The sequence below is a fragment of the Zeus faber genome (genome assembly GCF_960531495.2).
Source record: "Zeus faber genome assembly, chromosome: 9".
In the NCBI taxonomy this organism is placed as follows: domain Eukaryota; kingdom Metazoa; phylum Chordata; class Actinopteri; order Zeiformes; family Zeidae; genus Zeus; species Zeus faber.
Genome location: NC_137197.1, coordinates 6,073,522 through 6,098,521, shown reverse-complemented (window position 1 = coordinate 6,098,521; position 25,000 = coordinate 6,073,522). Strand labels below are relative to the sequence as shown.

The 25,000-nt window shown below is 46.4% G+C and overlaps 1 protein-coding gene across 1 annotated transcript in view; it reads left to right on the top strand.

Moving 5' to 3' along the window:
• The window catches only part of nbeab (neurobeachin b), a gene marked incomplete at both ends in the record, with an annotated part of 275,893 nt that overhangs the window by 211,217 nt on the left and 39,676 nt on the right, over nucleotides 1-25,000 (top strand). Inside the window, 4 exons of the mRNA XM_080007466.1 lie at nucleotides 13,594-13,711; nucleotides 13,813-13,915; nucleotides 16,924-17,039; nucleotides 19,874-19,986. Coding sequence (XP_079863592.1) covers nucleotides 13,594-13,711; nucleotides 13,813-13,915; nucleotides 16,924-17,039; nucleotides 19,874-19,986 — 450 coding nt within the window. The remainder of the gene's footprint in view (nucleotides 1-13,593; nucleotides 13,712-13,812; nucleotides 13,916-16,923; nucleotides 17,040-19,873; nucleotides 19,987-25,000) is intronic.

Sequence of the window (25,000 nt, the reverse complement as noted above, 5' to 3'; positions counted from 1 at the left end):
ACCATCTAACGAAAGGGGGTGGAGGAGGCGGAGGGGGTGGTGTTGAGGGGGTTCTGGATTAGAAGTTTACAGCCGGTAATATGACGGGTCAAAGAGAGGAGCCACTCCTCCGCCGCGCTCTGCTCCGTAATGAATGATTGACTGGAAAAGGCGAAGCTGCCACTCGCCGCCCGGGTGCCAGTGGTGACGGCTGCCCGACCGCCGCCCGCCGCGCCTTGATCACGTCTGGATTCCCCGCCCCCGCCCACCCCGGCCCCCACCCATCTGAGGCTCAGTCTGCAGGGAAAAGCCGCTTTTCCTTCTTACTTTTTCTTCCCCTTTCCCTAATTTACACATTTAAGACATTTTTGTTTGCTTATTTGCAATTCCCCTTTTTTTTTTTTTTTTTTTTTTTTTTTTTTTTATAATCACTGAGCCGCCTTCTCTCTATCCAGCCCCCATCTCTCTCTCTCCCGCACACACACACACACACACACACACATGAACACACACACATGAACACACACAGACACACACACACACGCACACACACACATACACACACACGCACGCACACACACACACACACAAGAACACACACACACACACACACACACACACAGAGCCTCTTCTTTCTCCTGCGTTTGCCTCGGGGCGATGAACTAATTCCAGGTTCCATAATTGCAGTGTGTTGTACACCTGTCTGCTATTAATTCCCCCCTGTCTCATTCTCCTTCTTAATGAGATATTTTTGTAATTATTGTCATTACGCTATTTTCCGTAATGCGCTTGATTGATGTTGTTGTTTTTACGGAGGTATTAATTGTCTGTAATTTGTTTAAATGTGTTGAGGTTGTGCAGACGGCGAGTGACAGAGGTTTGCGGGGGGGGTCTTTTCTTTTGCGATTGAACAGAGTTTCTTTTTATTTGGCTGTCCACTTGACCCCCCCCCCCCCCCCCCCCCATGGACGTGGCCAGAGAGCCGAGCTGGGCCGAGCGGTCAGCGCTGAATGGGACCCTGCTTGTAGCCATTTTAAGACCATTACAACAGTGAAAAGCTCCACAATGGCCGGCGCTGGGCTTTGTTTCCAGCCTGCCACTCGCACCCACTGCAAATCAAACAGCCCTTTGGCTCCAAAGAGAAGGTGGAAAAGGTTTTGCCGATAGCTGCTCCCATCAGAAAAGAAAAAAAAAATTGGTGTTTTGAAAGATGGCGGGTGTGGGGGGGATGTCATTGTCGTAGATGCGAACCGCTGGAAGGAATGCCAAAGAAAAACCTCGACTGAAAGAGCTATGTAAAAAATGTTCTTCTTTGCGGATCTCAATCCAATTAGGAGTTTGAGAAGAAGGGTCAGACACGAGGGCTCCACGCTGCAGGTTCTTCTTTGTTGGTGCCTTGGGAGCGGAGGACGGGGCTGGGGCTTGGGGGGGGGGGGGGGGGGGGGGCGTGGGGTCCTGCATGGTGCATAGCGGGCGTCACTGGAGGCGTCTTGGGAGCCCAGATGCTCTTTTAACCGTTGGTGCGCACGGAGAGGACCTGACGCTGCGGTTTGTTCACCAATTACCTGAACCCTGACCCGCCCCCCTCACCTGCTCCCCTCTGCAGCCTGGTCTGGTGCTTGGGCTGCTCTTCTGCATCGGGCATAATAAGATAAAATAGCACTTTATTAAGCCCGGGGGGGGATTCAGAGGTTACAGCAGCAGAAGTTGGCAGTACAGTGCAAGTCATAAAAGAGATTAAAAAAAATGTAATTAAATTAAATATATATATATATATATATATATATATATATATATATATATATATATATATATACACATCAATAGGTGACACTTACCCGAAAATAAAGTATAAATACAGTAAATAATCGAATTGATAAGCCATATTGTATAAATATATTCATTTATAGTCTGGTGAGATAGTAGTGAAAAGCCTTATTATTATTATTATTATTATTATTATTATTATGACAGCAATCCTAATAATAACAACATCTCGTCGTATCTTCTCTTAATAATAAGGATAATAGCAGTGAAGTAGTGGTAATAATTGTAGTACCACTATTGCCTCATACCTCCCACCGAATGTCACTGAGATTCGTTTCGATCACTACTTTTACACCACGTTGGTGGTTGTTGCAAACCGGTAACCGTTCATGGGAAATATGTCTTCAAGTTATTTTACATATTTGTTTACATATCCGTCCCCATCTTGGAAATTGAATTAGAATTGAGATTGGGGATTTGGGAGAGTTTCTCTAAGCGCAGCGGTTCCGTGCACGGCCTGTGTCTTTAATCCCACCCTGAGAGTGGGCAGCGGGCCCTTTGTGGACCGCTTCACATGCTGTGGAGCTTTGAGTGCCTGACAGCCGTTTAACTCCACCCGACCTGGTTCTCAAGTGCCACCGTTCGGGCCCTCTCGAATCCTGTTAGGAGCCATAATTACAATTCATGCACTCCCCGCGCCGCTTTGAACGGGCATTGAGGGAGCAAAGTGGGGGTGCGCAGAACCTGAAAGAGCCCGGCTTTAGTGGCCCTTCATTAGGATGGAAACACTCTCAGAAGCTTTCAAACTCTGGGCGGACACTTTGGCCACGAGAGGCCCCTGATATAATACTTTTATTTCAGCTCCAGCGAGGAGGCCAAAAACATGAGCAAGTGTGGCCGTACGATAACATTTATTATACTTACAAATCGCGGGACGTCTTTAATTTTCGCTGCGGCACAAAAGGGAATGCATGTTCAACTTCACATAGGTTTACCGTTCCATCAGGCGTGCAAACAATCTGTTTTTTTTTTCTCCGTGTGAAAGGAGTGAATGCCAAAGCACTTTCAAAGAGAGAGCGAGAGAGAGAGGGGGGGGGGAATAAAGGGCGAGCACAAGGCCTAATAGGTGCTTTAGTAATTTGTGAGTTTTCATAGCTTAATCCGTTCTGAAAAGCTCAGGAGAAGAAAGGCTGCAAATGGCTCTCAGTATTAATTTGATCTGACTTCTGTACAATGAGGGCCGTGGATCCCAGAAGCCCATTTTCAGGCTTACCTTCCTTCATCGTCCCCAGCCCTTGGAACTTTTTGCCTAAATGTTTCATGGAACCACGCTGTAAGCCTCTTTGGTATTCTATCTCTTTAGTGCCCGCCTTGAAACTATTATTACAGCGAGTTTGGGGTGGAACCGCTTCCCTATAGCGTGGAACTCAAATTGATTTGGTGCAGTTGACAGGGCCGTTGTATTAATACGTAAATAGCCGAATGGCTCTTGGAGGAATTTATTTTGGATCTTGAAAAGCAAAATACTGAGGATATCCTTTTAAGCAGTGATAGCATCTCGAAAAAAACATTTCACTTTAGATTTGAATTAACACTGTTCCTCCTTATTCTCTGCAGATAAATGGGGAATAAATATTACAATTTGCGTCCTGAGATGAAAGCCATCCTCCATGCCAATTTGAGAATTGTAGAAAATCAAGTGCGTGTGGGTGGAATTGTAAGCATAATTCATCTTGTTTCCACTCTAATGTGGAACAGACAACACTGGGAAAGCGACGACAGATGCAGATCCATGTTCATCTCCCTTTTTTCAATTCCTGAAAAAACAACCGTCGTCATTTCTCTCCCGTGTGTTTAAACACGGGGTTCGGGGGAGGCAAGCAGGACCCACGTCGGCCGGGTCAGCGACCCGGGAGGAAACATCTTGCATTAATATGCTGTAATCCAGCGCAATTAGTTAAATTACAGCACGCCGAGCGGCTTGTCGGGGCTGTCGGCTTTGGCAGGAAGACAAGACGGCCTCAGGTCCCACCGGGCGTCTCAGAGCGGACCTGTGTCCTGCATCCCAGCAGTGGAAGGAAACCAAGGACAAGTACTTTACTGCACTTCACTCTCTTTCTCAGGTATCTGAGTAAGACTAATAACAGTCATTTAACTTGTACTAACTTAAGTATATTCAGTTTTGGAGACTTGGCTTCTACTCCACTACGTTTGAAAACAAATATCTATACTTTTTACTTTACTACATACAAACACAGTCATGTTACCCTCGTTTTTTTTACAAAATCAGTGTATATATATATATATATATATATATATATATATATATATATATATATATATATATATGAGGAAGAGAAAAATCTGGACTTGATTTGGATTCTGGGACTACATTATCAAACAGCTGATTTAGGATCGCTCATCAGTGATCCATGGCCCCATGTGGTTGTAAATGACAAACTCCACCTAAAATATTATTTTGAAAACAGTAATCAGGATCTGCATGAGCATCATCGGCAGGAAAAAAAGGCACAGTAGTACTTTATGGAGTTTTGTAGACTGTGCTGTATCAGGGAATTTTAATGGCAAGTACTTCCACTTTTACGAGTTGTTTATGTTGTACTTTTACTCAAATAAAAGCTCTGAGTACTTCATCCATCACTGCTGTATCCCCCCCAATCACCCTGTACTGACAATAACAGTACAATAACATACTGACATAAAAAATCTTGAATCTTGACAGAACAGAGGGGCTTCCTTTTCGGCCTCACTGCCACATTTCCACCTCTTTTCTTTTTTTTTTAGTTGATTTATTTTTCCTCCGGATCGTCTCTCGTCGCCTCGGGCTTCGGATCAAAACGATCTGGGGATTCTGGGCTGGAGATACAGAAAGTCAGAGTAATTAGATCAACGCTGTACTCTGCTCTTATGAGAGAGAGAGAGAGAGAGAGAGAGAGAGAGAGAGAGGTGCTCCAGCACTACTGAGAGACATGGACATAGGTACGACATTTCCCGTGTTGTGGGATTAGCATTAGTAAAAAGATTTAAACTATATAATTACACGAGGATAAAGTGCAAATGATCTAGTGCTCTCAACAGCAGATTAGCTTCCTCTGCGGGCCCCGAGGGGCCGAGGCCGCCAGAAAAGGCTCATTAGCATAAATTTACAAGCGCCCCCTGTTCAAAGCGGCCGATAAGAACCTGTTCCACCTTTGCCTCGGCCCCGAACGCCTTGTTGTGCTTTTGGCAATGACAGATAAGTCGTCGTAATTCCACTTCCTGCCTGGGAAAATAAATAAAATAAATAAATGAACAAAACGATGCCCCAGATTCCGGCTGCATCCCTGAAGGTGTCACGCGGGATAATCCTCAAAGAACGTCCGGCGGAAGAAAAGGGGGCCGCGTGTTCTCAGGATGATATACCGCGAATGACAGAAAGAATTATGCCAAGCCAGACAAATCTGTAACATATTATTAAGCGATTCCCGGTGAATAACGGGGATAAAAGGATAATGGATGAGGGTGTCGTTATTACCTCGGCGCGCGGGGGAAGCGCCCCGGCGAACGGAGAGAGACAAGATTAATTGAGGACAAGCGAGCCGCTCATTGCTCATCAGGGCCCTCGCTCTCCTCCTCTGTCGCTCTACCTCTCCATCCCTGTCTCTTCCTTTCCCTTCTCTGTCTCTCTCGCTCGCCCCCGCCCTCGCCGTCCCGCCGCCATAACTGGAAGAAGAAATAATAATACAACCCCGACAAAAAATGGGATTTAAAGCGATCAGCTTGGCACCCCAGCAGCGGGAGGAAGCTCGTACCCGGGGCCCGGAAGATTTCAGTCATCTTAAGGCTGACAAGTCCCTGAAGAAGGCCCATTAGTGAAAAGACCCCCATTCCAAATGACTGCCACCCATCTCTCAAGCCTCTTAGCTGTTTATCTGGATGATGTGCCACTAAGTGTGTGTGTGTGTGTGTGTCTGTGTTAGTGTACAGTTTGGGTTATTTGCCACTATAAGCAAAGGAGTCAGTGTATGTGTTTTAATATATTTCTACTTTACCAGGTAAAATAAATACACTGTGGGCACCACATTTCCTGAAGGGATTGCTAAAGTGTTGTACTCTCTTATCTTATTGATTATTGGGTATCTTATTTGAAGGAAATTTGCAGTATTTGGATGACAGCCACAAACACAGTGTTTTCCTAAACTATAGTTTGTGTCCCTCAGATGCCTTTATGGCCACAGATGTCAAACCACCCAAATCGTCCATCCATCAATTTTCTTGACTCTCTTCTCCGGGCAGGGTTCAATGCATTTTGTAACAGTTTGCCAAAATTGAATAAATTTGACCTTTATTATGTTATAACACCTGCATTTTTTAACAAACGTCCTGAACCCAATACATTATAAGTTTTGCCGCATTTTGTAATAACCTGTTATATAATGCAGTGAATGTGAAATGTACATAGTATATAGTGTGTGTGTGTGCGCAAATCAGCAGTTTTGGTGTGTTATTACATAATGCACTGAATTATTACATCTTCATCATAAATAAATGTCAACCCTGCAATACATAATAACCATTGCTTCATGTTAAAGGTAATTACAAAATGCACATGTTATTACATAATAAAGTTACCTATTATTAATTATTACATTTTGGTCATTTTAACACGGACATCAAACACCCTGGACGCAAAGTCCAATAAAATAATGGAATGGAATCTCCCAGGCTGCTTCTGGGACCCTGGTACTTTCCTCCTGTGGCCCCGCAAGGAGCCCCCTGCCCCCCGTTTGAAAACCACCGAGGCAGCACAAGCCCCCTCTCCTAAAAAGCAGAAATTAGAAGCTCGCGCGGGGACTCCTCCCACACGCTCCACCATGGCAGCGTTGGAGACAGCCCTGAAGAGTGGGCTAATGTGCGTGAAATGCCGTCTTTGACATAAATGTTATTGACAAACCTGGCTGGACATTTGGGGCAGTGAGCTGCCAGCTTGTTTAATGCATATTCATCTGCTTTATCCCACTGGTCTTGCCGGAGCACCGGAGCTGTGTCATCTTGCCACACTCCAGCGAGCAACCCAAATGTATAGTGACACTGATTATGCAAATCTGAATCTTGTTTTTCCCCGATACCTGCACGAGGAGCCGAGATAGGGACCGCCGCGCTGCTCCTCCACGTTCTGGAGGAGTCGTTCACATTTTCCTGCTTCCGCATCTCAGCAGCGTGTCCTATAAGAGGAGATGAGATGGGGAACATGGAGGGATGCTCAAGCGTACTTTATAATAAATCCCAAAGGGATTTGAAAAGATTAGAGCTGAATGTATGAATGTCACTTTTCTTTCAGTAGCTTGAAGAAAGTTTAACGTGCTGGTGTGTGTGTGTGTGTGTGTGTGTGTGTGTGTGTGTGTGTGTGTGTGTGTGTGTGTGTGTGTGTGTGTGTGTGTGTGTGTGTGTGTGTGTGTGTGTGTGTATCTTCTTTCCTTTTTTTTTTTTTTTGTTGGTGCACTTGCGCACAATATATAACACTTGATTTTGACATGCATAATGTGGAAAATAAGTATTCAACTTATATGAAGATAATATTTTGCTTTACATTCTTATTTTCTTTAATAGTTGTTTCACTGCTCGCTCCTTGCATTTTGAATCCAATACAGTCTGAGAATGAGCCAGTACAGATACCCATTTGGGATATTGGACAAATGACAAACTTAAATCCAGGTGTCTGTATCGGAAAATATCACCAGTCCAAAACTCTGACACCATGATTCAGGGCCTGAGTGTGTAGTGCTGGAGCCTGGACTGGGTCTGGAGCCTGTACTGGGTCTGGAGCCTGGACTGGGTCTGGAGCCTGTACTGGGTCTCTAGCCTGGACTGGGTCTGGAGACCGGACTGGGTCTGGAGACCAAACTGGGTCCGGAGACCAAACTGGGTCCGGAGACCAAACTGGAGTGAACTTGTGGCTTGGTCTTGGAAAGTTTGAAAAATGACTTGATTTTGGACTGAGTCCAATAGAAGCACGATGGACATCTCTACGAAGGAAAACAGATTAAGTGTCGGTCGCTACGTTGCAACAACCCCAAACTAACTAGCGGTGGTGATGGGGTCCATCGAGGGGGGTCCCCGGCAAAATGATTGATACTTCATTTACAAGACGCTAGCAGCGTTGGAGGACGTACGGCGATGACTGTTTTGATCGTAGCTTCACTTTTGACTCAGATCCCAGAGACAAAATATGATCAAATGGTGTCTGTGGCTCGATGCGCTTCAAGGTGGGGGTCCGAATCCCTGCTCTACACTGTTGGGTGACGCAATGGATCAGTATTCAGTATCAGGAGTATAAAAAATGGCATCCACCCTAACACAGACCAGGAGAAGCCAATGAGATTATTTATTTTCTTTCCTTCTTTGACCGTTGTGTTTCTCTCCCCTAGTTGTAGCTCCCTCCATCGGCCCGCTCCACCTCTCCACGGATCAGGGCCGCACCGCCCCAGGCGGGGCCCCACGGAGTCGGCATTTGCGGCGCGGGCTTATCCGCCGAAATTGCCGCGCCTGAAATCCAGCCCAGTCTCTCGCTCTCTCTCGGGGGGGTCGTCATATCGCTGGAAAATGAAACCGCCTTCGCACATCCTCTCCTTTTTTACCCCCTCGCCTTTCACCGGGCTCTCCGGCCGCCCGGGACGCCGCCGAGGCTTTATATCGGAAGCCTATTAGGCAAATGTGAGGGGAGGGCGCGGTAGCAGGTCGTCAGCGGGCGCTTCCTCTCCCGCATAAATATATCAGTCATGCCGGCTTGGGTTCCGCCCGGATCACATTACTGCTCCGCTTCCGCACGAAAGCAATGAGGGTTTCCCATGCGAGCGGAAGCTGCGCGGGCTTTTTTTTTTAATTTATTTTTTTTATTTTATTTTTTTTGAGGAAGTCCTTCGTTAGATTTATTAATAACGTCTGTCACGTTGTCCAGACCGATACGGGGCTGAAGCGAGCCGGGCGTCGGATGTGATTACGCACGTGACGCCTCCCGCTCACTTTCAACCGCCGCCCGACGCGCTCCGGCGTCGGGCGGCGTTATCGTTTATGAGATTCCCCCCTAAACGCCGGCGTCACCTGCGCCTCTCGTCATCTCGTCTGTCACAACATTTTTCCGTCTGCGGCGCCACCTCGGCCTCTGTCGAGACGGGGAAAGGGAAGGAAGGGGGAGTAAAGGATGCAAACGTTAAATTGCATTACGGCTATTATGTGTGCGGGGTGGGGGGCGGCGCTGCCGCACTTCCGGCCGGCGCATGCGCACGGCGCTCCTAATGAGCCCCAGCGCAGAGGACCCGCACGGAAACAAAAGGCTGCGCTCGTCAGGCCGCACCGGCCCGCCCCTCCGCCCCCCTCCGCCCCCCGTCCCTCCTTCCTCCTTCCATCCAAGCTGGGAGCGTGACAGACCCAGAGCAGAGCGCCGGTCCTTTCCTGGTGGCGTGATTAGATTGGGGCCGAAGTCTCCAGCTGGCAGGCCTGTCTGGGACTGGAGGCGCCCCCCCCCCCCCCCCCCCGTGCTTGTCACCGGCTGACATCTCTGACAGGCAGGGGACAGCTTCAGCAGACAGGTTCATTAAATGGCATTTTTTACAGCTGGGCCTCCAACAAAAAAAAAAAAAAAAAGGAAAGAAAAATGAGGGCCGGGCTTTGTCAAAAGCTCCCAGTCTACAGGGGCCGCGGCTTGTTGGTTTAAACCAAAGCTTTGTTGTTATGACACCGTTTTTTTTGATCTGGGCTGTTTGAAATCAGCTCCCGCCCCCCTCCCCCCTCCTCTTTAGCCTCTCTCTTTTGTTGACAGCTCGCCCTTTGGCCTGTACTTTGTCACCGAGGTATAAATGTGAACTTTGGAGCCGGGAAAACAGGGAACAACCAAGGGTAAAATATCCCTGTGTTGACGGTCCTATCAGAGCAGCCATTTTGGAATACAGTCGAGTAAAACAATTGGGACATGAACCTTTCACAACCTACTGTGTCCAAACCTATTTTATACTTAATATCCAGTAAATGAAAAACAATAGTCTGAGCTGCAATGGTCTGAAAATCATTTAAGGTAGTAATGATTGCACATTATTGCTACACACTGCTGCTACGTATGTACTACCTGTACAGCCACTTACTGTACAGTACTTAAAGTACATGGCTCACTACTTATGTGGTGCTACTACCTTTTAACTTTTATGTATCAGTGCGTACTTTTTAAATCAAATCTGTTTACATTTTTATCTCTGGACTGTTCTGTCAACTCCTGCTGCTCTTACACCTGAATGTCACCCCAGGGATCAATTAAGTGTTATGTTATCATTAAACTGAATATGATATGTTATGAGGTCTGAAATATACAAGGGAGTAATAATTTAAAAAAAATATATAAAATGTTATGTGTGATATCAACAACTTAAGTTAATATAAAGTAAGCATATATCTTTATTTTTATATGTACAGATAGATAAATCATATAACACGATAAAAAGTTTATTCCAAATTGACACTATAACTTTATTGCAAGCTTTAATGCATGCTTTAATGCAAGTTTTAATACAAGCTTTAATGCAAGCTTTAATGCAAGCTTTATTGCAAGCTTTAATGCAAGCTTTAATACAAGCTTTAATGCAAGCTTTAATGCAAGCTTTATTGCAAGCTTTAATGCATGCTTTGACGCAAGCTTTAATGCAAGCTTTAATACAAGCTTTATTGCAAGCTTTAATGCAAGCTTTAATGCAAGCTTTAATGCAAGCTTTAATGCAAGCTTTATTGCATGCTTTGACGCAAGCTTTAACGCAAGCTTTAACGCATGCTTTATTGCAAGCTTTAATGCATGCTTTGACGCAAGCTTTAATGCAAGCTTTAATGCAAGCTTTAATGCAAGCTTTGACGCATGCTTTGCACCTTGTCAATGCTGCGTGCTACTTCTTGACTCGTGCACTGTACCTTTCCTGTACCGTGTCCGTCAGTATTTCTGTCTTTTCTATTTCCGTGGCATTTTTTGCATGTCACTACAACTTTGAACAAATTCCCTGCACCGTATGAATCCTCCTGCACGGCCAGAAAGCATCTCTGAGTGTGAGTCCGGCTTGTGCTGTACCTCACATCCTCTCCCGTCTCCATGACAACGTGCTGACTGTTGGAGTGGAGGGGGTTTGCCGAGGTGTCAAGCAGGGGCATCGCATCCAGCATCTCCACCTAATCCAATTTTAATTGAGCTCAGGAGATTTTGATGTGGCACGGAGGTCGGCGCCAGCTATTCCAGGGAGAAATTAAGGCCGTGCGCTCTCCTGCCTGTCACTGTTTTAAATGAGCATTAGCGTCAGACGTAACCCCTCCGAACGTCTCACTCTGCCTCTCTCTCCTCCCCGCCGCACCTCGATCGTCCTGCGATACGCACGCACACACGCATGCACAAACACAAACAGAAACAGTGGGCAGACACACAAACTACTGTACTACATCTTCATTCACACAAACTGTACATGCACAATTGCAAGCATGTACACACCTGAGACCACGCTAATGTACGATAGGGCCTCTCACCTATGTGGTACATCTTTATTCACACACACACACACACACACACACACACACACACACACACACACACACACACACACACATACACACACACACACACACACAGACACAGTGGTCCTTCTATCCGTGCCAAGCAACACTGATAGAATGAGAAAGTGTGTGGGTGTGTTATTGGACCAACGGCTGGAGAGAGGATCTCTAGGGGAGGGGAGGCGCGGTGGAGTGAGAAGGTGTGTGAGGATCATTCTCACCTGTCACATGCACGTCATGTCATTCGTGCACGAATGATCCCTCGCGGCTCTGTGGCCTGATCACTTTTATTGATTATTCGGGCGTCTCAGACCCTCGCTGTTGTCTTATTTTTCCCTATTTTATTTTCTTTACTTTCCCATTTCCACCTCTGGAAAGCAGTGCACAGCACAACGTCTTTTCTCCTTTATTGTTTGGCCATAGAAAGGAATATACTTTGTTAAGTGACCTTTTGTACTTCAGTACATGTTTCAAGTATTGATGCTTACTTAAGTGTGTTTATTTTGGGAGACTTTCAGCTTTTACTCCACTACATTTCAAAGACAATATCTGTACTTTTTACTCTACTACTTTTCTAACATTCCACCTTACCTTTGTTTTTGAAAAAATAAAGATGCATATTTACTGTATATATATATATGCAGGATATGTATGTATATATATCAAAGTGCTCATCAATGGTTCATAAGCTGTAGTATTTTATTGTAAATTGTAATCAGGATATACATGAGCATCATCTGCAGAAAAAGAAAAGGTCCAGTCGTACTTTGTGAAGTATTATAGTCTCTGTTATGCCAGGACACTTGATATGACAAGTACTTTTACTTTTTACTTTTACTTAAAGAACATTAAAGTGAGCAAGAACTTCAATGCTTTTACTTAAGTGGAAATGTCAATGTAGTACTTTCTCTTTTACCAGAGTAAGTAAAAGTAATTTGTGCGATGCGCTGTACCAGGTACCACACCTGTTTGTAAGATGCCATCATGCATTTCTATGACACCTCTTGTATTTCCACTGAAACTAGATGACAACACATGTGATTACAAAGTGAAAACAGGATGAAACAGGCCTGGTTAAAGGCTCAGGCAGCGTTATGCTTTGTGATGTAAATTATTTGGTCGCCAGGTTGAAATTTGGAATTCCAGCTCAGATGTTCACCAGAGAAAAGGGAATAAAATATGCTAATATTTCGGCAGGACTGAATATTTTCCAGGAAGACTTGACCCTCGTTTGCTCCCTCCCTCCGACCTCTTATTTTGACATAATGGACTTTAAAAATTCAGACATTGAATATTGTTTCAGGCTCGGTCGCACAACGAAACCTCAGTGCGAATGTTTAAATACATGAATTTGTGATTAATAATAGATCCAGAAATACATATTTAAAGATGTTTTTTTTTACAGTATGTCAATTTTTTTGAACATTTTACGTCATTATACATAAAATCTTTATTTGCAAAGCAGCTTTGAGAAGAGGGAAATGAGCAACGTTTGTTTCTCAGTAAAGGCGCCTACGCAGGATGCAGATATTTCGGATTTAGAATTCACATACCGCGGCGGTAAAGGATTACTCAGTAATTCTTTCTGCCCAAATTGTAATGTTGTTGTACTGTAGTAATCCACGTTAATGCTGTCGTCGTTTGTATTCTCAGTCCCACACATTTTATTGTCCAAGATACTGGGAAGCATAATATCTCCCTGGCGGAGAGACACCGAGAAAAAGACGGGCTGCGTTGTTATTTGATTTTACATTTCGATGTTTGTTTTCCTTGGTTTGCTTCTGTGCTGCGTCGCGTGCGTCTCTCGGTTCTCTGTAACTTCCCCGCTTCCATGTTGTGGGATCTGCTGTGTGAATGCTCTTTGCTTCTAAATAATAAATCCTGCGCTTCTGTAACGGGGAGACTCTCCGCCCTCCGCCCTTTTTCTCGGGTGCTTGTGCAGGCGCTGCCAGCCCATGGCCTCAGCTCTGTCAGGTATCTTATTTCATTGATTTTGTTTGATGATATTAAAAATCTAAAAATGTGAGCTGTCATCAGGAAAATGTCAAATGCGTGTCCTGACGAACAAACGGGATAAATCTCAATTTGAGGACTGTATGTTTGTTTTTTATTTTTGTTTTTTTATTTATTTATTTTTTATCTTAACAAATGTTGAGTCTTCATTTGCTGCAGAAATTGAAGTAAAAAGGATCACGCTTGTGGCGCCACGCACCGTGTATTATTTAAATCGGGGCAATGCCGACAGGCTGACAGGGTTCGCCTCTCTTCCAGGTGCTCGCCTACACCGAGGGTCTTCATGGAAAATGGATGTTCAGCGAGATCCGGGCGGTGTTTTCCCGGCGGTACCTCCTGCAGAGCACGGCGCTGGAGGTCTTCATGGCCAACAGGAGTAAGGGAAGCCCCCCGACCCGAGGACGCCCGGTGTGAATGAACGTGTCCGTCCTTTCTGGTTCCCGGTGTCAGTGTCTGTTGTCTGTTGTCCGTCCACAGCCTCGGTCATGTTCAACTTCCCCGACCAGGCCACGGTGAAGAAGGTGGTTTACACTCTGCCGCGGGTCGGCGTGGGAACCAGCTACGGCCTCCCACAGGCCAGGTGGGTCACGGAGGGGTCACACTAAATGACACTCGTCATTTCTTTACTTATTAATTTATTTGTTTATTTGTCAGGGGCAAGTTAGAGATAATGTGCAGCCGGCACACGGTCATTATTGGTTATTTTAGGTTTTTATTTATTTATTATTTTAATATATTTTTTGCTTTTATTACACTTACTAAATGAATGATCCATTGAGAAGGAATATAGATTTGAAATGAGTTTCTAACGTCTAGGTTCATAACAAATATGTAAAGTTTAAGACATTATATAATAATGTAATATATGTAGTTTGTATATAATGTGTATGTGTATATAATAATGTAGTTGTATACACATTTTAGTACCCATTAAGGCTCTTTTTTGACATTAGGTCCTTGACCAGTCACTCAGTAAAATCATTTGTTAAATTGTTTGACTGGTTTGATTCAGTCGCTGTAAAGCATGTTACACCACTCAGAGGAATGTGTTTGTGAATGGAATTCATACAAGAATCATTTCATTCTGTGAAAACTATGAATCATTGTAGAGCACGGTGTCGTTGGGTCACATGCACTATGAATGACGCTGAACGCCTTGGACTCGAATTGAGTCGTCAGGAATCATTTCCAGTCTGTGAGCCGTGGGCACACCCGCTCAAACCACTCATCCAAAAAAGATTTGTTCACATCCAACGAGTCGTTCGCGAGTCTCGTGTCACCACCTGCGCTGGGTTGACGTCACTTCAGCATTTGACACGTTATGCACGCGCTCACGATAAAAATGGAAATAGCGGCGTCTTTACAGCGAAGAGCTCCGTTGTCTGACGTAGTTTCCGGAGGTTCTCTCTGTCTTGTGTCAACTACTTCCGTTTGATTTATTCATCTTCTGCTCTTTCCATGACTATGAATTATAATACATCCACCCTTTTTTTTATATTGTCCTGTAAGAATAGAACTCTTTTAGAGGAAGGTTGCAAAGGTGCAGGCGAGAGCATCTTTTTGATCGTTTGGTGCTTGTGGGCGTTGTCAGTCAGTGCTTACTTTTGAGAAGTAGCGCAGTAATATAACCACTAACTAATACAAAGTGGGTCATCCCACCACAGTTACCAGGTCAGGTAACGAGCGTCACCGTCCAAGATGAAGTGTTTACGCGCCACAGAAAGTGTGTATGTATGTAAAACCTACGACTTACGATTTTCATCCCATCATTTTGAGTTCATTTCCATGAACGGGGAAATCCTGTTCTCATTGAGTATCAAATACACGGCGTGATGTGATCACGCTGCACATACGGCTCCTCCGCTCAGCGATGTCGCAAATCAGCATCAGAGCCGCTTTGCTGCGGTGTTTCACCTTACCTGCACGTGGGAGCGAGGGTCCACAAACATGGATGGAGGGACGCGGCGCTTTGGGAAATGACTCACTGGATGCATCGTGGTTTCTTACATTTCTCCGTCTGCTACCGTGCAGCGGCTACATAAGGTGCATAGGGTTGACGACAGAAACTGAACCGAAGCTTTTTATTGCGGATCGCGTTTTAGTACATGCACAAGAAAAAGTTAAAGTTTAAAAAGTCTAGTCGGACTGCACTTATTTTGCGGACTAACTTAAAAGTAGTGTGATAAGTAACTTATTACCCTACACAGAAAGTAATATTATAAAGTAACGTATTACAGTACTTTCAAATGAAAGTAACAAGTAATATGTAATATATGACATTATAAAAGTAACTTGCCCAACACTGCCTGCAATAGAGAGGCCTGCAGTTTCAGGACCGCAGTCCTAGGGCCGCATTTCTAGAACCCTATTTTTTTGTGACAGCGCCACCTAGCGAACCCTGACCCTTGACCCCAATCCTGAACCCAACCCTAGCCTATCCCTTAAGCAAAGGAAAAATAACAAAATATAACTTAACCTATTTACTGTTATTCATTTGCAACTGGAGCCTCCCCTCCAGTCCCTCTCGCGTTTTTTTCAGCATTACCAAACGTCGCCGTTAAACGGGCGTTATGAAGGCGGCTCGACACCACGCACATGAATCCGGGCGGATGTGTGGCAACAGTCGTTTTTAACAGATTAACAGACATTACTCATGAATAACTGACGTCAAGGTTATTGACGGCTCAGAATCGAGGATCCCACAGAGCGTGTGATGATGCCGTTCATCAACATTACAACTGTCAGCAAACCAGTTCGCCCACAAGGTGAATGTTCCGTCTGTATCTAACCAGGTATGATACCGCACCTTAAATTGATGCAAACTAAAAAGTGTACTATTTACTCAATCATATAACACGTAAATGACCAGAACACACACGTAAACACACGTATCTCACCTATTTCACCGCGTGTCATTGTCCATTTACTACATTGGTCGCACTGTATATGCGACGTCGTTTTCGATATCTTGTTGATTTCCATTTCACCGTATTCACTCGACTTCAAAGTGAAAATTCAAATTTTTGACGCAGAACTTAAAAGAACCTGTTTTCCAAGGCGTATTCAAATTTGAAAGTAAGCGGGCGGGGGCGTGGGCGGGGGGGGGGGGTTGTTTTGATGTGGGAATTCAAATGAGATGCATTTTAAGCAAAAGTAAACATGGGTATGATTTCCACATGGGTGAGTTAACGACACCGAGGGAGTCCCGCAGGTGACAAAGAGCGCGCTGAGGCAACCTGATCCTCGGGCGGTAGGCCCGACCACAATGAAAATCACAAGGTCTCAACGCCTGGAAACGCTGCCAACGTGCAGACGTTATTCACGACACCGGGCTAAAAATACGGCAAGTTCCCTGAAAGGCAAAGTCGAACAAGGAGCTGGAAAGTGGTTGAAAACGTTCCGTCCTAATGGCACTGAATTAAGACAAAAGTCATCCAAGAACACGGCAACATTTTAATTTGGCTTCGTGCCCACACATGTGGTGCCTCGACCGACACCGCCCGGCGACTCCTCCTGGGAGTTTGCTTTTTTTCGTAAGAGATGAAAATAAAAACCGGGAATGTGTGGCCTGTCCTGTGTGTTTTCCAGGCGCATCTCGCTGGCCACGCCCCGGCAGCTCTTCAAATCCTCCAACATGACGCAGCGGTGGCAGCGGAGGGAGATCTCCAACTTCGAGTACCTGATGTTCCTCAACACCATCGCAGGTGAGCCGCGGCACCGCGGGGGGCCTGGGTGTAACTTGAGGTGGCCGGGTCGGTGAAGAGGCAAAGAGACGAACCGCGCCAAAAACATCACGATCCGAATATAAAAAACGCACTGTATATATAAGATTTAATTTATTCTTATTACAAATCCTTAAACTAGCGGTGGACAATAGAGAGCTGACACCGGTGCTCATTAAACATTCGGCTGCTTTCTGGTTGAAGTTTTGTTTATCAGTGAAATCACACGATCCACGTTGGAATCCCAACTTTTTTTTTTTTTTTTTTTCGCACTTTCACGACTCGGCGCCGCCCGGCCCCCTGCGTAGCCGTCGTCGTCAGAAGCAGGATAATGAGGCGTGATCCGCCCGCGTTCCGACCGCTCTTTTTTACGGGGATGGGTTTTGAAATGTTTTGCTTCCCCCCCGAGGTAAAAAAAAAAAAAAAAAAAAAAAAACTGAAATGTGAGAGGGAGAGGGAGTCGGCTTTGAATGCATAATGCATGCCGTCTGGAGTCGGCGGAGAAGCCATCGCCGCCAATGAGCGCTACGCCGAGAGCTCGTAAAGTGGCTGCGACTTTTGTCGTATTTGTTTAAAGACCGCGATCCTCGGCCGCGCCGTCCGCCGCTCAAACCAGCCCCGCGGGCGTTTGAAGACGGGGGGGTGGCGAGGGTGGCGGAGGTTTTATTTAATTTTATTTTTTTCCCCCCACTTTCCGGATAATTAGCGGCGCCGCGTGCGGAAGCAGCGAGGTTTCTGTCGTCGACGCTCTGATCCCGGCTGCGACGAGCGGCGGAGGCGCGATCGGCGGGCGCGTCGGCCCCCGCGCTGCGGAGGTGTCATCTCCCCCTCGCTGCCGCACCTTCATGCATATTTATATTTAGCCTCGTGCGCCGGGTTCGATACATTATTGTCGGCTAATTAGATGTAAGCCGGGCCCAAAAAATTCATTATAAACCCCCGGTGATGACCCGGGCTGACAGGGACGTCAGAGCGGCGCCGGGCGGCAGACAGGCGCGAGGCGCGCGGGGGGAGGGGTGTCGGGCGGCGGCGGCGGCGGGTGGAGGTGTGAACGGTGCTCTTCTAATTAAACACTTTTCCTCCGTTTTTAACATTGTGCCACCCCCACCCGGACGCGCACACGCCCTTGCTTTCCGCCGCCCTGTGTTGGGGTCTCTGCCGAGTGGCTCTGGTTTTTAATCGCGCCCGCCCCACCTCTCCCGCGACCCCGCCCGGAGCCTCCCGCTGGACCGCTCGGAGACCCCGCCCCCCGGGGTGTGGGATGCGGTGAGCGCTGCCGACGTCACGCGGGCGTTTGTGTTCAAAGGCGCCTTCTTTCGTGGGGCTTTCGGAAGAACGTTTTTTACTTTTCGGCACTTTGTGAGACGTGGAAAAGTACCGCGTACTACCGCCTACGAATGTGTATTAAATATTCAGTTGCATTTGTTAAGGCCGTAATAACTTAAGTGTGTTAAGGACCTCGCTTTTCATTTGAAACTGTCACAAGAACAAAATGGAAGTGTCGATCCGCGCAGTACGGTGGACGTCCTCAGAGAAGGAAGTAAGGAGAGTTCTTTTGTTGGGGATCGGGGCTGGAAGATAGCTTGAGCCGTTTTTCTGTTTTAAGGGGCTTAATAATTTTACTCCACCGTCTTTTTCCTGCGCTGCTTGGTCTGCGACCCCTGCATGTGCTGCGCAAGGAAAAAAATATGTTAGGGTTTTTTTGGGGGTTTTTTTTTTACGTGGCTGCAATCGCCAATCCAGCTTTTATCAAGACGTGAAACGTGACCGCGATGGAATGTGTCTTCGCACCCAAATGTGAGCTCACCACGTGGAGTGTGGGGGCAGTCGAACGCTTCTGCTTGAGTAGAACGTTGAGGGGAGGACTGTTTCCTCCTCCTGCTTTTGCGTTGGCTCCGCTTAAATTATATGGAAAATAACCATTTTATCACAGATATTTTCCTTTTTTTTTTTTTTTTTTTTTCATTTAAATGAGATTTGGAGTCTAAATGATCATTTTAGTATCATTGGATGCGCACATGACCGCTTTACACTGATATGTATGTCATAGTCAGGCAAAGTAATGTTAGATGTAATGTTTCTAACGAGTTAAATAATGTTATATTGTATCTCGCGTCTTTAAAAGCAGAACTGAATTTGCGACGTCAACGACGTTTCTCCCTCCCTCTCGCTGCCGGGATTTCCGAGAGCTTTCCCTCGCGGTTTCCAGCGGCGCTCTCGGCCGTCTGAAGACCATAATCCCTGCGCTCCGGCGGTGCAGGAAGTTCACATCTGGCCAATCAGGGCCCCCGCGTCAGGGCGGCGACGCGCCGGGCGGCGCCGGGTGTCGCGGCCTCCAGAGGCATCTGCATATCTCTAATTACATGCGTGCGCCAGGTTTTTAGGCGACTCTCGGGGTTCTCCGCAAACCCGGACACCGGCCCCCGGGAGCCCGGCCAAACCCCCACGTCTCTATTAGTCCATGAGTGCACGTGGCGTGCTGGCAGACGGCCCTCGGGATGTGATCGCAGCCTCTGAGATTCGGGGCCCGTTGAAAGGTGCAAATGAACCTTTAACCCGAAGCCCCGTGTACGTGAAAAATGGGAAGTGATAATTATAATAAATGATGGAAGCACTCGGAAGTTTGTGCTTCAGTAAATGTACAAATACTCTGAAGCAAAGTACTTTAGTAAAAGTGAAAAATACCACATTGATATTTGCATCTTAGTAAAGGTACATAAGTACTTAAAGACTCTTAAATGTACTTTAAGTATTAACAGTAAAGGTTATCGTCACGGCTCCACCGCTGTCTCACTCTTCATGCGTTTGATTCCCAGGGAGGACCTACAACGACCTGAACCAGTACCCCGTCTTCCCCTGGGTGCTCACCAACTTCGACTCCGGGGAGCTGGACCTGACCCTGCCGGCGAACTTCAGGGATCTCTCGAAGGTAAGGGAGCCCCCCCGCCCCCCGCCGGGCGGCCAGGTCTGCCAGGCGCCGACTAAAACTGGGTTTCATGGGAAGTTGTGCATCGGAGGTGGGAACAGGCGGGTTTGTGAAGCATCCGGGGGCAAACCGCGACGCTCTTCGGCACGTTTTCTTGATCTTCTCGCTCCATGGATAAATATTGTTTCTGCTCCTCCGGGAAATTTGTGGAGCCGAATGATCTCTGCGCCTGTCGGCACGATGTGAGCACGACACATGGAGGCACTTTTCATCGAGAGAAATTCTCCATCGGCGGTACGGGTGTTTGGACATAGGTCCTTGGGAGGTCAAGCTCATCGTTTCACCGCCTTCTCCGGCGATTCCGCCGAGCCGACCAGCCCGTCTGATGTCTATTGAAAAATAGAGAACGGCCAACACCTCGGTAATAATCCCCCCACCCCTCTTAATAGCGTTACTAAACGTATAACTCTGCGCTGCTCAAGGGCAAACTGTGCTGCAGTGACTCCGCCCAATCAGAGTTCTGCGATGCTCTGGCTCCGTCTTGTAATGAAGGTGAACAATGGTAAAGGGCCACTCGACCGCAGGACCATAGCCTGGTTTACTGTCCCCATTCTCTCTCGCTCGTCTGCTTGCTCTCTCTCTCTCTCTCTCGCTCTCTCTCTCTCGCTCGCTCGTCTGCTTTCTCTCTCTCTCTCTCTCTCTCTCTCGCTCGACTGCTTGCTCTCTCTCTCTCTCTCTCTCTCTCTCTCTCGCTCGACTGCTTGCTCTCTCTCTCTCTCTCTCTCTCGCTCGTCTGCTTGCTCTCTCTTTCGCTCGCTCGTCTGCTTTCTCTCTCTCTCTCTCTCTCTCTCTCTCTCTCTCTCTCGTTCGCTCGTCTGCTTTCTCTCTCTCTCTCTCTCTCTCTCTCGCTCGACTGCTTGCTCTCTCTCTCTCTCTCTCTCTCGCTCGTCTGCTTGCTCTCTCTCTCGCTCGCTCGTCTGCTTTCTCTCTCTCTCTCTCTCTCTCTCTCTCTCTCTCTCTCTCTCTCTCTCTCTCTCTCTCTCGCTCGACTGCTTGCTCTCTCTCTCTCTCTCTCTCTCTCTCGCTCGTCTGCTTGCTCTCTCGCTCTCTCGTTCGTCTGCTTGCTCTCTCTTTCTCTCTCTCGCTCTCTCTCTCGCTCGTCTGCTTGCTCTCTCTTCCTCTCTCTCTCTCTCTCTCTCTCTCTCTCTCTCCCGCTCTCTCTCTCTAGCTTGTTTGCTTGCTCTCTCTTCTCCCCCCTCTCTCTCTCTCGCTCGCTCTCTCTCTGTCTCTCTCTCTCTCTCTCTCTCTCTCTCTCTCTCTCTCTCTCTCATTCTCTCTCGCTCATTTGCTCGCTGACCTGAAAACAATCACATTCCTGTCTAAGCTCTCGCTCCCTCTTGCTCTCTCTCTCTTTCTGTAGTTCAAAGTTCAATTGCTCGAACAGACACAATGTGCAGTGAAAGGCAGTTCGTTGTAAGAGAGAAGAATCGCGAAAAAATCTAAGAGGAAATATAACCCAAAACCAAAAATATTCAGCAAACCAAAAACATACACAGCAACCCAATAAATCATACTATATGCAATCTGAAGTGTGAAGGGATTCATTTCTGGTTCGATTCCCGCTGCGGTCCAGCCTTTTCCTCCATCCTGGAGAACAGTGGGGGACAAATCCACAATCTGGGCCACAGGTTTGGGTGTAACAGGCGTGCGGTGACAGCACACCAGCACAGCATTGATAACGGCGGCGGCAAATCTGAGAATTTGGCACTAACCACCAACGTGTTTCTTTTAAATAACCATGACTGCTGTGGCCTCACGTTGGCTTTTCCTGACATGCGGAGTGAATTTCTGCACTGTTCCAGAGTGTGGATTTTTTTTCCCCCATGACTTGCATCGAACTCCTGAAGGAGGGATGGAGCATCAGGCACGGAGAAAAGGTTGAAGTATCCACGTACTGCATGAGGGGGAGTATAAAACAGTTAAATCAGAACTATTCAGATAGTAATTGTAAGTATAGTAGTAGTCGGATGGTAAGTACAATTAAATGCTCTCAGCTCTGCCCCTGTCTGTCTTCAGTGGTTCGGGTCCTGTGGAGATCCAGGTGGACTGGGGGGGCGTTCAGGAGGGGTTCGGGGTGACCGAGCGGCGCCGGGACGGTCTGGGTGCCATGTGCACCCCGTGGCCCCGGGGAGACAGTTATGTATTGTAATGTATTCCGCTGACATCCTCCCGTGCTGTTTACAGCGCTGAGCTGCCTTCATTAGCATGAGTTCACAGGAGCGTGTCTTCTGACAGTTGTCCTTGGAACCCGGGGCGCTCACCTCCCAAAGTTCACGCCAGCGGAGCACGCCGGCGGGCGCGGGCTCGGGTGCCGCGTCCGACCGGGCCCGGACCGGCCTGGCCCGGCTCGTACCGGCCGTCGCTGTGTTACAATCAGAGCTATGGTTGCAGCGTCTCAGGAGAGCTGTTTTTGGCGTGTACGAGGGGCCTCGCTTTTAATGTGTATTTGTGCACGCATGTGTGTACTGTGTTGTATTGTGTGCTATGCTAAATATAATATAAATAAATAAAAAATTATATAAAATAAATATATAATAAAAGATAATAAAATAATAAATAAATAATAAATAAAATAATAAAAATATAAATATGATATATGTATTAATGTAGGCCATTTTGGATTTGATCTAATTTCATGTAGCATATTGTAATGAAACAAAACATCATGAAACCCATCATAATATCTATAAAGATAGATAAATGGAAAAGTCAACATATTTTGATGGTAGATAAATAGACAGAGTGGCATGAAGAGCAGAAGATAGATAAATTCTATAGATATATATATACATAAGATATATACATAAAGATGGAAAGATATTAAGATAGCTAGATAATTATCAGACAGAAAGATAGATAGATTGTACTATACCAGAAAATTTTGCTTTCAAAACGGTGTGCACGGTAGTCATTTTTAAACAGCAATACCTCTTCAACGGTGTAAAAAATATATTTTCATCTCCTTGCTCTGTGCTTTGTGTGTTAAGCTGAACACAAAAAAAAAACTGGATTTGTGCACCTCAGGTGGCGGGCACCATCGTCTGAAACAGCTGGAGTGTTGTGTCGATGTGCCAAATAACTTCCTACACGCCTTCACACCTGCAATCACCTTCGCTCAACTGTGAGAAATGCAACCGAACGCAACGTGCCCCGCCTCGGGGCCGGGGCCGCGCATATTTGCCTGTCAGATACACTCATGCAGTCGAGTGCTTTATTAGTTTGTAATGATTATTTCCTGATTGACTGACGGCGAGCTGATAGGAAGGGGAAGCTAATCTTCCTCATAGCTGGTGAATGGTGTTATCAGCGGCGAAATGAAGCACCTGTCATGCTGCTTTGGCCACTCCCTTGGAAATGCTTTTTGCAAAATGTCTTCAATGGACGGAAGCCAAACAAAGAACTGCCAGACAACCTACCAAGCAAGCCCTGCAAACTGAACTCCTTTTTATACCCCTAAAATGGAAATCATTGTTGAAGCCAGTGCTGGTTTTAGCCAGCAGTTACCGGCTTTTGGCTGGTAATTTAGAACACCATACTTCCAGACGTTCTGGCCGAGTAAAATACCGATGGTTTTTTCAACTGGACCTAAAAATGTTGATATTCATTTGGATCGAAAACCGCAGCGCCTTATCATCACAGATCACCCCTAATTAAAAATCCTCGCATGAACTGCGATTGAAGTATCTCATTTTTGATTGTGATTTTGTTTTGACTCTCTTGAATGTAACCCGGATGAGATGAGCCGTGCGGCAACTTTCCCTGTTTCAATGTGACTTCCTTTCCTGTCACCGCCTCCTCCGTGGAGGCTAAGCACCTTGAAGAGGTGCATCCTGGGTAACGCAGACGCTGCCTGACTGCTGCAAGGACGCTCCCAGGATTTTGCTCCATAATGGAGGCTTTTTCACCACCACCCGCCCCCTCACTCCACACACACACACACACACACACATACACACACACACCTTCCCTGCTCAGTCAGCCAGTTTGGGAGCACATCTGCGTTGTTTTGACTCGATGGAACCTGATTGCATTAGACTGCAGATGCATGCAGCTCTGCCTGGAAGAGAACGAGTGTGACTTCTGCTGACAGAGTGCCGCAGCAACATACTCTTAATGTAATTTACTTTGAAATGTGAAATGCAGTGTGCGCCTCTCCCCGGGAGGACGTCCAGGTACAGCCAAGCAAACCCAGGCACTGTCTCCGTGCCAGCTCATAATATTCACCGCGGCGTCCTGCATCCGTGGAGTCGGGGCTTATTAGAAGCGATGGCGAAACTAAGTTTGATCATAGTTTGTTTTGCTGTCCGGGAAGATCTCAGGTGTAATCTTTTGTTGGGTACTAGTTGGAGGCAAACATATACACCCAACATATATCCATATACACCCAACATATATATATATATATATATATATATATATATTATTTATTTATTTATTTATTTATATATACTTTATACTCTCTTTCTAAGTTATTATTAATTTCTCATTACTTCTCTCTCTCTCTCTCTCTCTCTCTCTATATATATATATGAATGAGGCATACAAGTATATGCAGTATATGCCTGAAGATACTGCATATACAGATCAGCCACAACGTTAAAACCACCACTAATATTGTGTAGCTCCACCTCGTGCCACCAAAACAGCTGTGACCCGTGGAGGCGTGGACTCCACCAGACTCTGAAGGTGTCCTGTGGTATCTGGCACCAAGACGTTAGCAGCAGATCCTTAAAGTCCTGGAAGTTACGAGGTGGGGCCCCCATGGATCAGGCTTGTTTTTTCCAGCACATCCCACAGATGCTCCATCGGATTGCGATCTGGGGAGTTTGGAGGCCAAGTCAACACCTTGAACTCTGTCATGTTCCTCAAACCATTCCTGAACAATCTTTACAGTGTGGCATGGCGCATTATTCTGCTAAAAGAGGCCACTGCTATCAGGGAATACCGTTGCCATGAA